This window comes from Triturus cristatus, chromosome 8 (assembly GCF_964204655.1).
Source record: "Triturus cristatus chromosome 8, aTriCri1.1, whole genome shotgun sequence".
Classification (NCBI taxonomy): domain Eukaryota; kingdom Metazoa; phylum Chordata; class Amphibia; order Caudata; family Salamandridae; genus Triturus; species Triturus cristatus.
The window spans coordinates 461969299-461984046 of NC_140591.1; the positions used below are offsets into that span (position 1 = coordinate 461969299).

General features: G+C 50.2%; 1 protein-coding gene across 8 annotated transcripts in view; it reads left to right on the forward strand.

The window, feature by feature from the left end:
• SETDB2 (SET domain bifurcated histone lysine methyltransferase 2) overlaps positions 1-14748 on the forward strand; it is a 617221-nt gene that overhangs the window by 54655 nt on the left and 547818 nt on the right. For all 8 annotated transcript variants that reach the window (XM_085621901.1, XM_085621902.1, XM_085621904.1 and 5 more), the window contains exon 2: positions 2225-2328. In XM_085621901.1, coding sequence (XP_085478027.1) covers positions 2229-2328 — 100 coding nt within the window. In that variant the 5' untranslated portion in view covers positions 2225-2228. The remainder of the gene's footprint in view (positions 1-2224; positions 2329-14748) is intronic.

Below are 14748 nucleotides of genomic sequence, written 5' to 3' on the forward strand. Positions count from 1 at the left end.
CAAGGAGGCATTCATCTCCAGAGATACAATCAGGCACGACAGGCCCTGGATGTGAGACAGGCCAGCCCTACTGCAAACAAGCCCACACAAAACAACAAGCGCGGTCGCTAAAGTGAAAGCGACCGCGCTGTGTTTAGTTAGTACCCTGATCCACGACAAGGAATGCAGCTGCCACTCTGCGCGCCGCTGCTCGCTCCCGAGAGCAAACCGCCGTGGGAGTGAACCTTTGGAGAAGAGATGCTACATGCACCTGCCTTTGGCCATTTGCGCGCTTTCACTATTGAAAGACACACGCAAAGGCCAATGCAATTTGTGGGAGGAGTCAGACCCACATGGAGAAGTTTAGAGTGCTCACAGGAAGCCTCCCATAGTGCAACGCATGCGCGCTGCTCTAGGCTCGACCTAAAAAGTGGCCTGTCACTGGGGATAGAGGCAGAGTGCACTGCCACAAAGGTTTCAGATTTTCATCTACTGTAATTAGCAGCTCAAGTTATATTCTTAACAGTTGCCTCTGACCTTCGCACCCTAAGACATCTATGGTACCCTGAGGGCATACCTGCTTACAGTGGATACACCGGGAGACACTGCATAGTGAAACAGCTTTGGTGTATGTTATGTTATGTTATGTTAATTTATTTCTTCTATAGCGCTCGGCTACTCCAAGGAGCATCCCGGCGCTTTGATGAAGAATATCGGCAGACAAAACGAGACATAACAACTAAAAAAGCAGACAGAAGAGAAGGATCAAGTTTAGTTAATAAAAAAATTTATTTAGTAAAAAGCCACGTTTTTAAGCTCTTTTCTAAAAGCAAGGAGACTGGGAGCCTGTCTAAGAGAAAGTGGTAGTTCATTCCACTCCTTCGGGGCAAGGTAGCGGAGCGATCGACCTCCCATCCTTGCACGCCTGATAACCGGGACTGTCATTTTGGATAGAAAAGATGATCTCAAAGACTTGCTAGGTACATATCGGGAGAGACGTTTCCTTAAGTACTTAGGGCCAGATCCTTGTAAAGCTTTGAAGGCAAAAGTCAGGCACTTAAAAAGAATTCTTTTAGCGATCGGTAGCCAGTGTAAAGAATTCAGTAAAGCCGTGGCACCTGCTCTTCTCGGGAGCCCGTAAATAGCACGGGCAGCCGAGTTCTGTACCACTTGCAAACGGGTCAAAAGATATTTTGGTAGACCCAAGAGAAGGGCGTTTGCGTAGTCCAGTCGAGATCCGATCAAGGCCTGAACAATAATCTTCCTATGCTGGAAAGATACAAGAGGAAGAAACTTCCTCAGCACCCGTAAAATGCCAAAGCATTTACCTGAGAGGCACAAAACATGTGGCCCAAAGGACAATTCACTGTCCACAATAACTCCCAAATTTTTAGCCTTAAGAGACACATTGTCAGGTGGAAACAGATCTTGTGGCCACCAAGCTTTCCAATCTGGTTCACAGGTGCAACCAAAAAAGAGCAGCTCCGACTTATCGGAATTGCACTTTAATCCATGAGAGGGCTAATCATCTATTTCTGTTTTACGATAACATGGGCCCAAGAATTGGACGTCTGTGTCATTGGCTGTAAGTGATAATTAAAGGCTAGTAGATCAGTGTGTTGTGGAAACACAACGGTATATTAAGGTGACAACATTGTATATGAAGTGTGAACTAAGGTTAATAAGCTACGGTTTACACATCCTATGCACATTAGCACAAATACTGCCTGCTGTGTCATGTGCATGTTGCTATGTTGTTACAATACAAGTAGAAAATCAATTTAAAATTTAAAAAAATCCTGATTGGAAGATTCATACCAAAGAATACACTCCAGCAGGTCTTCCTAAGGGAAAACAGACAAAGAGTATGTTTGCGTTCACCACCAAATATTTTCTTAGTGACCAGATTAATGCATTTGTCACCAGGACATCAAATCTTTTTTAGAGCTACTTAAGTGTCTATTTGTGTTATGAAAGCCATGATTTTAAGCATTTGTTTGCATAGAATGTTTGTCTTTATTCTAGCTACGTGTCAGAAAGTCTTGGTGGTTATTTAGATTTAGACAGAGGCAGGACATCCTCAAAACATTGTCAAATGTTCCACCAGCCCTATTTAGTATAAGTGCATGAGTATTTTAGTGTATGTGTTGTACCCTTTTTTTGTTTCACATTGAGGTAAAAATTAAATGGATTAAGCAACGCAGTTTAAGCAATACAGGAATGAGCATATCTTTTTTTCACACAGGAGAATGAATTCATGCATCTTTGAGATGGATAGAAGCAGGAATGAACTAAGTTCTGGTTTGAAAGACAGAGAAGATCAAAGCAACAAAAGACAGCTTGTTGAAGGTAATTCAGTTGGCAAGTTGATAATAGGATAATTTGCTCAAATATCTGCTTAAAATGAGAGGACAAAGTTAATTTTATTACATTTTAATCTGTCTTCTCCTTTTTATGCTAACACATTCTTGTTTTAGGTCTGGCACATTTTGTTTGGAAACAACACAGAGTTGGCTTTGGGACAGTCCTTTTAAGCAGTTGGTTGCTTAAGGTGAGCCACTGCTTTGAGGCCATATCAATCACATTTGGCTTCAAAAGAGTAGCTCTCTCATTGTCATTCTGTTGGTTCTATAGAGTATTGGTCCATCTCCTAAGGGGTGGTTTCATTAACTTCACTGAGATGCATTGTTTTCATTATGCTGGGAGGCCCCTTCCTTGTGGATCCTTACGTGGCTGACTACCGAGTGCGCGTGGTTGCCTATCTGCCTTGAGGGGGTTCGGGCCTGGTCGGGGGGCGGCTGTGGGGGTGTACGTCATGCCCGGTAGACTGCGCCCCCCTCAGCAGTGCGTGAAGCATATTGCCTGGGACGGAAGACCCCAAGAATACGTCTCTCCTTCCCGGATTGGCGCCCCCCCTCACCAGGGTACTGCGATGGGCAAGGGCAGACCCAGGGTACCTGTGCAACCGTCCAGTGTGGACACCGGGCCGCGCCCCCCAGATTGTGCGGATCAACGCCCGGGACCGTCGGCGGGGGTGGGGTCACCGACTCCATCCCCGGACAAGCTGTATATGATCCTCAAAGAGATTAGAGACACTTGATCGGCGCTGGAAGGCCAACTGGGGGCGATTTCGGTGGGTCTAAACCTCCTGAAGGATGATCACAGGAAACTGGCGGACAAGGTGCGACACACGGACCAGACGGTGGAGCCGTTAGTGACCCGGGTGGCGGCGCATGCCGAACAGCTTAACCTCATGCGCCAGCAGATCGATACCCTTCAGACCCAGGCCGACGATGCGGAAGGGCGCGCGTGCCGCAACAACCTCCGGATAATGGGATACCCAGAGGGTGTGGAGGGCCTGAACCCCACGACACACGTTGAAAACTGGCTGCGAATGGTGGTGGCCCCTATGGGATTATCGGCCCACTTCACTGTGGAAAGGGCTCACCGCGTTCCTGCGAGACGACCTCTGCCGGGATCCAACCCCCGCCCCATCTTGGCACAAATTCTCAATTATAGGGATCGGGATCACCTGCTACAAGCGGCCCGTGTCAATGGTCCACTACTTGTATATAACGCCACCGTCCTCATCTTCCCGGACTACACGCAGGCAGTTCAGCGAAAACGTTTCTCCTTCATGGAGGAGAAGGCATGGGTCCGAGCTGCAGGCCTCCCCTTCGCTCTGCTTTTTCCAGCCAAATTGAGGGTGGTCCATCAAAACCAGGCTATCTTCTTCGACACGCCGGATGGTGCATGGGACTGGCTGGATAGGCACTTCCCGGGGGTTCTCCCGGCTGGGTGACTGGATTCTTCGCGGCCGCAGTCGCAGCGGCCCCCGCGGAGGCGGAAAAAGACTATGCTAACACAGAGCACTACCTCCAGCATTCCACGGCAGCAGCAAATCCGCGAGGGTCAACGTGAAGCATTGTGTTCGGCTTCTTCCTTTTGATCTACCCGGCCACCAATTAGCACTAGTCCATCCCTGGGGCATTCCTTAGACTCGGACACAGATGGAAGCGTGGCGCTGTTCCCGTCTGATACCACGTGCCTGAGCAAGGACCCCCTTGAGAGCCTCCCAGACTGATATCCGAACCGCATCTCAGCAATGCGAGGATTGCTCTCTGTCGGTGCGCTTGGGAGCGGGGCCCCCCCCCCCTTTTTTTTCCCCTGTTAAATTGGAAGTAGCGCATATGCAGTCTGCCCGCCTCAGTGGGCGATTAGGACAATATGGTATAATCCGAACATGTATGAGTAGTTCCCCGGCCTGCCCTGTCTTGGGCACTTCCACGATTTGTACACACTTTTGATCACTTTATTTGTAGTTTACCTTTTTCCCCCACTAGGCAATAGCACTGGTTCAGATTTTGGACTTATGTTTCATTTACAGTTTGGTCGGACGCAGTTGGGGTGTCGGACCCAGTATTGGGTAACAAAGTTTATTGTTTATAGGTTTGCCGCACAGTCTGGGGGGGGGGCGGGGTGGGATCGGGGTGTGGGGGGGGACGGGGGCAATGGGGGTGGGGAGACTATTTTCTCCTAATATGATGTCAGTCCCAAGATCGTATGATCTGCTCTCCTGGAATGTAAGAGGAATGGGCTCCATTCAGAAACGCCACCGGGTACTGGCCCAATTGCACCGCTGCAAGGCTCAGATAGTATGTTTCCAAGAAACGCACCTACTCACTGCCGAGTCCCTGAAATTGCAAAAACGTTGGAGGGGTCAATTCTATGCCACTTCATACTCCGCCTTTTCTAGAGGGGCTGCAATATGGCTCCGGGCAGGAGTCCCCTTTTCCTTAATGGAGAGCCGGATTGATGATCTGGGTAGGTATGTATTATTGCGTGGCCTCCTGGATGGCTTGCCCGTAATGTTGGGCTCCCTATACGCCCCTAATGTAGATCATGCCCAATTCCTCTCCCGGGTTTCCGTAGCCCTGTCTGACTGGAGTGATTTTCCATGGTTGCTTCGTGGAGATTTGAATGCTGTGTTTGATGTTGAACTAGATCGATCGCACCCTCCACTAGCTGGCACTGCTGCGAGAACCTGCGCTGCGGCCCTGGGTCAGTGGGCACGGGGTTGGAACTTGCTAGATCTTTGGAGAGCACAGCACCCGACTGATAGGGAGTACTCCTTTTACTCTTATCCCCATCAGTTGCATACACGCCTGGATTATGTATTGGGCTCGCCGTCTTTGTCCTTTGCGGTTTCACACTGCACGTATATGGGCAAAACCCTATCCGATCACAACCCTCTTGAATTGCGCCTCCAGTGGGGGTCGATCTCCGACGCCGATACCGACTTGGAGGATGCAACCCCTTCAATTAGAAGACCAGGTCTTACGTGATACCTTACAAAAGGCGATCACCGCATACTTCCCTGTTAACGAAGGCACAGCCTTGTCACGTTCCATAGAATGGGAAGCCTTTAAGGTCTCTATACGGGGGTGTCCCTGGGCTCCCTGGTGGGAACCAGTAGGGAGGTGATCCGGGACTTGACAGACCTGGAGGCGTCGTTGCAGGAAAGTGAAGTAGCGGCCCAACGGGACGAACAGGCAGAGGAACTCTTACAGGCGGCCAGAATTAAGTATGCGGAGGCTCTAGAGTGGCTTCGCTTAATAGATTACAGGGCATACACCCAGCGTACACACTCGGAGGCTGACAGAGCGGGTACATTGTTAGCTCGGCTGATTGCCCCCCCGACCTGCCCTACCCCTATCCTGGCTATTAACACCGCGCAACATGGACTAATCCAGACCCAATTGGGGATAAACTTGGCGTTTCGGACTCCTTACGAGACGCTCTATGGAGCGCACCCGGCGCCGGGTGCGGACGCGATGGCTGAGTTCTTGGAACAGGCGAACTTGCCAGTGCTAACCGCAGTCGAAATCCACGACTTAAAAGCGCCGATTACTTCGGCCGAGATCAGAGTGGCGATTAAGTCCTTGGCCCGTGGGAAGACGCCCGGTTCTGATGGACTGCCCATCGAATTTTACTCCACATTCTCTCCTTTATTAATTCCCAAATTACTACAACTCTATACGACATCTCTTGCAGAGGGGATGCTGCCCCCTACCACTCGGGAGGCGATTGTCACATCCCTTTTAAAGCCAGATAAAGATCCCTTAGAACTGTCTTCCTACCGGCCCCTATCAATCCTGAATACAGAATATAAGATTCTTAGAAAACTTCTTGCCAACCGCCTTCTCCCGCTTGTATCGCGGCTGATTCATACAGACCAATGCGGCTTCGTTCCACGGAGGAGTACGTCGCTGAATCTCCGGCGCTTCCACGCAATCCTGCATGCCTCCGGGCCTCGTCCTGCGGGGGCAGGATGTCTGTCCTTGGACATATCGCAGGCATTCGACACCCTAAGTTGGTCCTATATGTTGGCAGTTATGGCAAAGATGGGCATTCCCCCAGAATTGTGTGCTTGGATTCGGCTGCTCTACGCTGCCCCCACGGCCAGGGCAAGGACCGGTTCGTTAATTTCCTCGGCCTACCCTATCTTTCGGGGTACGCGCCAGGGCTGCCCATTATCGCCCATTTTGTTTGTTTTGGCGCTTGAACCACTGGCCCAGAACCTTAGGCGGGCCATGATCCCCCATGGCATTCCAATGGAGGGTGTCCTGCATTCAGTCTCGCTTTATGCGGACGACATGCTGCTGTATTTTCGCAATCTCCAGGCCGACAAAGGGGAGGTGGCAGACCTTTTTCATCTTTTCGGGGAGGTCTCCGGACTGCACCTTAATGCTTCTAAGTCTGTAGCCTATTCCTTTGATGGTGCGATCGGGGTCCCAGAGCTCCGTTTCGGGCCCTTGTCCTTTAGGGTGGCACCAGTCACTTTTAAGTACTTAGGGATTAATATTTATCGATCAGTACCGGATGTCATAGCAGGTAACCTGGTGCGCACGATTTCTTCGTTACGCTCCCAAATCGCATTCTGGAATACACTGCCCCTTACTGTAGCGGGACGAGTAGCGATATCTAAGATAGTGATGCTACCTCGCCTGCTTTACCATTTTGTCAACATCCCGGTGGTATACCCCGCTTGGATCTTTCGAGAGTTAGATATACTGCTGACCTCGCTGGTCTGGGGCCCAGGGAGGCGCAGGGTGGCATTAGCTAAGCTGCGTCTACCGAACGGTGCGGGGGGGTGGGGGCACCCGACTTCAGGGCGTATTGCATTGCTGGTCAACTGCAATGGCTGGCATACTGGCTGGCCGGGGAAAACCTGTTTGAGATCGGCTACACCCCGTCACAACTAGCACGTGGTACATTACAGTCGCTGTTGTGCCCCGGTGCCCCTAAACCATCGGATCCCCCGGCCCTATTGAAGATAGCACTTCATTATTGGTCGTCGGCATGTAAATATGCTAAAACGCACAACCCATATTCCCCTAACATACCGCTGTGTGGTATCCCTACGAAGCAGGGAATTCTGAGTGCCGGGCGATTACGGAGTTGGATACAACAGGGAGTGGAGACAATTGGAGCCTTTTTTCAGGAAGGCAGTCTGATGCCACACGTGGATTTTGTGCGGGTAAATGGGGTACCCGATACCCAATTTCTGCTTCATGCGGCAATCTCCCGGTACATCCGGGCGCAGTGGAGGACGACACCTACGGAACCCTCAACATTCCACCTCCTACGCTCCCTGCATATAATGGGCCATGGGCGCTTCCTGGTTCGCTGGCTGTACCGGGGCCTCCGGGAACACACACAGGTCTCCTTGGCTCCTCTCAGGCTGCGGTGGGAAGCAGATCTGTCCCGGGCATTTAGTGACAGAGAGTGGTCCTCTATCCTGGAATACCCCAAGAAAGTGTCCCACAATTGCAGGTTGAAAACGATCCAATTATTTATCCTCCATAGGGCTTACCTTACACCCCATGCGCTGGGTAAGATGTACAACACGGCAGTTACGGCCTGTCCGCGTTGCCCGGCGTCGGATGCTGACCCGATGCACATGCTGTGGCTGTGCCCGGGGTTGCGGGGATACTGGGGAGGGATAACACGAATCTTAAGTGCAACCACAGAGCGCCCCTCCTGGGACGTAGCAGAGGCTTGTTTATTGGGTCTTTTGCCACTCCCCCTTAAAGCGAAACTATTGCTTCGTTTTGCCAATCTGTCATTGGCGCTGGCAAGGCGCCTAATAACGCAGCGTTGGAAATCACGGGCTCTGCCGTGGGTGGAGGCCTGGGGAGAGGAGGTGCTGAGATGGGCGGTGGCAGAGAGCGAGGCCCTATACCGTGAGGAGAGCCGGAGGCTGCGAAAGCGTCCTATATCCTTGGACTGGGGGCACCTAACTGAGCTGTTTAGGGGTGAGATGGTGGGGGCGGAGGGGTCTGAGGGGGCCTCCCCCCGGGTTCCCCGGAGTTCTCCTGCATGAGCCGGGATGTAAGTAGGCGATTGGGCTTGATGTTTGATGGAACCAGTCCCCTGGCATTAAATGAGGACGTATCCCAATTGATGGAGGCCGTATGCAGGTGCGGAGTGGTCGCGCCTCCCGCCCTCCCCCCCCCCCCCCCCCCCCCCCCCTGAGCCCTCTAGGCTTTTCATTTATCTAATACTGCCCCTGTGCCGCTCGTAGGCTTAGACTCTGCTGCCTGACATCTGGGGCTCTTCACGAGACTTTCTCCCACGCTGAGAAGGACGCTGCCTTTGCCCAGGAGAAAGCCCGCTGCTGGAAGCCGGATTGTGCCGCACTCGGGACTGCGAGGACCAGGGTGCTGTGCGTATCGTTCACCAGCTGCACCTGGTCCTCTTCCCGACTCCTCCGCCATTGACTTTATCGCGCCTCGCGGCCCCCGCTTCGCGGGAGTCGCTCGTAGGCTTAGACTCTGCTGCCTGACATCTGGGGCTCTTCACGAGACTTGCTCCCACGCTGAGAAGGACGCTGCCTTTGCCCAGGTGAAAGCACGCTGCTGGAAGCCGGATTGTGCCGTACTCGGGACTGCGAGGACCAGGGTGTTGTGCGTATACATTCACCAGTTGCACCTGGTCCTCTTCCCGACTCCTCCCCTAATCTTGCCCTATCCCTCTTTATTAACATATCCCCGCCCACACGCGCTAGCGGGACGCGCGCGGGCCGTAGCCCGGGGCGAAGACCGGGCAAAGAGCGGGCCGTTTGAGGATGTTCGAGGGCGTACGAGGAAGGAGGAGGACTACTATCCTGCGCTGAGGTTCACCGGCACCTCCCGTGTCACTACTCAGGCGAGGATGTCTCCAAGAACAACTAGGAGTAAAACCTCATTGGCCCTGGGGGCCCCCAAAGGTAATTTGGACACATACTTTGTTAAAGCGGGGTCCCTTCTCATAGATGAAATCACCATATTAGAAAGGCGTATTTCCCAAGAGCTAGAATGGGCCAGAAGTCTTCCCTGGGCCACCTCCAACATGTTATATCCCCTGATCCCCTAGCTAGTCGCATATTAACAGAAGAAGGGGGGGCAAACGGAATTGTGTCTATTACATCTGAGCACTTGGTACATGGTAATTCCAATTCTTCACCATCCGAATGTGATTTTTCTACTCACACTGATTTCAGTCTATTACCCCTCCCCCCACCTATTGCATCGATGCCAACAACCATCACCGAATCTAGTCTACTCAACAGAGAGTCAATTTCCACTCTTATTGCTCAGCATGACCCAACATCAGTACCTGTCAGGGATGGAGCAATTCCAAAAACCAAAAGAGGGGCTCAATTTATAAGAAGGGGTAAAAATAAACCCACTAAACGTACCCCCACAAGGGCCAACAATGCAACTAGAATGACCAAACAAGTTATGACTAGAATACAAAACCAAGGGTTTTTACCCTCTAATAACCCACCCAAGGAAACATCAAGCACAAATGTTGCACCAAGAGAGGAGGGCCTCACATTACTTTATATTGGCGCACTTCTGAGGGATTTACTTAACCCCATTTTAAGCTGTTTAGGAAAGATAGAAAATGCACTAGCTACTCGACGGAAGGATTCCACACCAGTAGTTGAGGGTCTTAACTTACCCAACCAGATCCCAAGGAATAAATCACATGGTGCCGTTAATACTCCTATACCTGAGATTTTAGGGGAGGCTGGCTGCTCGATTTTACAACCTATACAATCGCAGCAGCCAATCATTACCCCTGCAGTGCCATCTAACCATAATCTCATAACGCAAGTTAAAGGCCAAAGTGACCAAGTAAAGACAGTGGCACCTCCTATGGGCACTAACGGTAATGATCCAAATTACAGAACCATTGATCTGCCGCCTGAAGCAATACCATACACTGTAATCCTAGCTGGTATCCCAGAGCTAAACTCTTCTATCAGAGAATCACCGGGGGCTTTGAAGAATAAGGTGATTCACTGGCTTTCTATGAACAGGCCACTACCAGAAGGAATATATAGCGAGGTGCTGATGGCGAGACGAATCCCCTGGATAGGCAATACTAGGAAGTCAATCCAAGGCGATTGTGCCCTGATTAATTTTAGAGATCCCCTCACTGTCTCGCACATATGTAGCTGGCCATGCCAGACACAAGGGTCATCAATACACTCCCTTCCCCTGTCTTTTTTCTATCCAACTCCTAACTGCGAATTGCGAGAGGACCAATGGGAAATAGTGCCTAGAAGGGCGAGAAATCAGGTTTCCAGAGTACCAAGTCTAATTCCCCATACCAGGCAACCTTGCCTTGACTATTTTCCCACATATAATAGATTTAGCAGTCTTGATATGGTGGATTGACCAACGGAGATAGAGGGGGAGGAAATCCCACAGTCTAATGGTTTCACTGATACACAAGACAGGTTGGTTGTTCCCTTTGAAAAGACTAAAACCAACGGGGTACACCAGGTCATGGAGATAGATCCCGGAACTCCCCTCCCAACGCCCAGTTCTCCCGAGGAACCCCCACTGCAAGTGGTGTATACACAGGGCGTCTTACCCTTAGGGCAGGTTATGAGGGAGGTTGTACCTATAACCCTAGCAACAGAGAGACTCAACGGCCCCTGCCTTAAGATCCTATCCTGGAATGTGGCGGGTCTTGTTAACAAAGTAAACTGTCCGGAATGGTGTGCATATATCCAGGCCCAAGACATTTGTCTCTTTCAAGAAACCTGGGCGAGAGAACATCTTTATCACGCGGGTTTTGTCACATTCTCTGCGCAGGCAAAATGGGCTGGCACAGGACGCCCCTCGGGAGGCTTGGCTATCTGGGTATCTAGCGACTTGGGATGCAGGGCTGATGTTTACTCACAAAACTCGGACGATATTCTTGTGGTCCGGCTTGAATGGCCGAACGCAAACCGCCTTCTGCTGATCAATGTATACTCCAGACCAACTAAGAACTCGCAGACATCGCACACGATAGAGGAGCTGGCTGCTGTTTTAGATGATATCTCCCATGGAATTCCCTTTTTGATAGGAGGAGACCTTAGTTCCCACTATGAGCCCCTTCCGGGCCCATTGATGGATTTAGCAGAGGAGGAAGACGCGGAATGGTCCATACCTCCCCTGCAAGCATCGGCGCCTAGAGCTTGGACCGCTCTTGCCACACAAATTACCGCCTTAACCATGAATTATGGTCTGCGGGCATGTAATGGTAGGGCATCCTCGGATAAACCGGCTAGCTACATTTTTAATAGCAAGGGTAGGGAGTCAAGATTGGACTATATACTTGTTCCTTTAGCTCTTTGGGTAGGCATTGCTGACTTCCGGGTGCTACCCAGGGAGGACAGCGACCACAATGCGCTTGAATTGGAATATGTCCATCCTGGTCTAGACCCAACGCCGAGACAGAGGGCGCCTCCGGAGGCTGGGCTCGGCCTCACAAAACAGACGCAGAGTAAAGTGGGAGAAATTAACCTCCAACCCAGAGAAGATTCCCATGCTTTATGCGAGGGTAGTTCCCATACTTGAAAAGGTCCAGGGACTTATGGCTCATGACACAACCCAGAGTGTCCAAGAACAACTAGGGCAGTCCCATAGAGACCTCTCTGGCTCAGTATCCGCAATCTTCACCTGCGAAGTAAAGAGGGATAATGGTCTCGTTGCTGGACCAATTTGGTATAATAAAACCTGCCGCAACGCTAAAACAAGCTTATTGACTTCCATTAAGGCCGGTATGGGAAGTGAGGTAATCAGGGCCAAGAGATCTGCTTACAAAATTTTAATTAGCAACGCAAAAAAAGAATGGGAACACCAAAAATGGGAAACCCTCTCTGCATCACTTGCCATGGGTGACTCACGTAAATTTTGGCGAATAGTAAATACTGGTTCGATGGAACTGGCCACAGCACTGGAGCCGAATATTTCAGCCAGTGTATGGTCAGACCATTTTCAATCGCTATACCAATTACCAGCTGGGGAATTGGCCGCTTCTTCCCCTACCATTGGCTGAAGAACCCATAGAAATGCCTTTGTTCACAATCAAGGAGGTTAGAGCGGTCATTGTTGGACTGGCATCAGGCAAGGCTCCTGGTTTGGATGGTCTTCCGGGTGACCTTTTCAAGCAGGAGCCGGATATTTGGACACCCTATCTTGCCCTACTATTTAATTGCATTTTGGGTGGCATGGAAGTCCCTTCCTCTTGGCTGGGCGTAGAGATCGTCCTCATATACAAAAAGGGTTCTCCTCTGCTCCCAGCCAACTACAGACCGATTAGTCTCAGAGACGTCCCCCCCCAAAAATTTTTGAACACAATATTCTGAACCCCTTCCAAGCAGGCTTCAGGAGGGGTGTTACAACGGTGGATCAAATCTTCCGGTTGAACCTCCTTTATTGGAAGTCGGTAACAATTGAGGGGGGTAGCCTATACACAATATTTGTAGACTTGCGAGCGGCATTCGATTTAGTCCCTAGGGACAAACTCTGGGCTGTCTTGACAGCTCTGGGGGCCCCCGCTGATCTACTTATTATCTTGAAAAAATTACATCAGGGCAATTATGCAAGGGTAAGGTGTGGCAGAGGAGGAACCCTTTCGGAACCCTTTCGGAACCCTTTCCCGTTGACAGAGGGGTTAGACAGGGTTGCGTGCTTGCACCAACCCTTTTCTGCCTCTTTGTCAACGGGGTTTTTAGCCATTTAAACGGGTTAAGTAACATTGATGCCTCTAGGTTGGCGGGCACCAGGGTACCAGCAATTATGTTTGCGGATGACACCCTGCTGCTCTCCAAATCTCCTATGGGCATACAAAGGGTCCTCGATGGATTTGTCGACTTCTGTAAGTCTCATGGTTTGGTGATCAATACCACAAAAACTAAATATATGATCTTCAACCCGCCCGCCTCAACCCGATCGAACCCGCGGATAGGGACTCCCAGCCGTGAGAGGGTATATACATTTGAATACTTGGGGGTCATTTTTAACCAATCTATGAAGTGGGACTCACATCAGACAAAAGTACATCTGAAGTTGACACAGATGACAGGCGCCATCTCCAGGATGATGAGTGGGCTGAATTACAAACCACTAGGCCCACGTCTCCACATTTATAAAACACAGGCTAGGGCAGCTGGGTTATATGGGGGCGAAATCTGGGGACATACAGCAAATCAGAAATTACAGATCACCGAGAACAACTTCTTGAGGCAGCTGACAGCTCTTCCGACTAGCACACCACTACTACCTCTAAGATTAGATATGGGTTTAAGACCCATTGCGGTCGAACTTGGACTTAAACCATTAATTTTTGGGCGCAAATTATGGTGTACCCCAGAGCTCGAGAACTACAGAACGGAGTTGCAAGAGATCTTGCGTCTTGTAAGAACTGACCGAGTACTATGGCTACTGTACGTCAAACACTCTTGCGAGTCAATAGGTAGACCCGATCTGTGGTCCGACCCAGCCAATGCATGTTGTAGGACCTCTTGTAAAACCATCTCATTGGCCTACTATGAGCACAATTTACGCATTCTATCTATGAAGGCTAGGCCTGGGTCTTTAACGGAGCAATTCCTGGGATTCAAAGACATGTACAATCGAGAAGTAGTCCTAGATGCTATTGAACCAATGCTAACTAGGAAACTCTATTTGCAATGGCGTTATGGCACTCTGCCTCTAGGAGCTCACACTGCCAGATGGTCACATTCACAGTTAGTAACACATTGTCCAGCATGTGGCCATCCTTCTGAGTCTGACTTGCATATAATATTCTTTTGTCGAGCATACCATAGATCAAGAAAATACTGGCTCCTTCCACTTTTAAAAAATCTGGGTTTTAAGCACCACATTTCAGCTTATAGAATTTTAAAAACTGACTTATCAGCACCTACAGTGTTTGCAGTTGAGAAATTCCTAACAGCTATGTGGATTAGTCGTAATCGCTGTATAAAATCAAACACTGAGCTTGAATAGGTTCCCTACTGCTAAATAGTAACTCCTAACTGCTGTATTTTAACATGCTGCGAGTATGGTGTTTCTTATTGTATTTCTGTACTGTTTTATTCTTTAATGGCCCCAGTGGCCGAAATAAAGTTGATAATGAATGAATGAATACTCTCTTAATGCGGCGCTGTGCAGACGACTTCCTTCCCCCTGCCGCAGGCGTGGGATGTGTCTTCCTTCCCCTCTCCTCTTCCCCCTCCCCCCCTTTTCGCCCCCCCTCCCCCCAAGGGAGTGCCTCGCGGCGCTCAGACTGATTTTAATTGTGGCATGGTTTGGTATGGTAGGTGGGTTTAGGGTGGGTCTGGGAGTTTCGGGAGTTGTGGTAATATTAGACGGGCACTGCCCCCCCCCCCCCCATGAGTATAATATATTGAAATATGGGTATATAATACAATGCAAT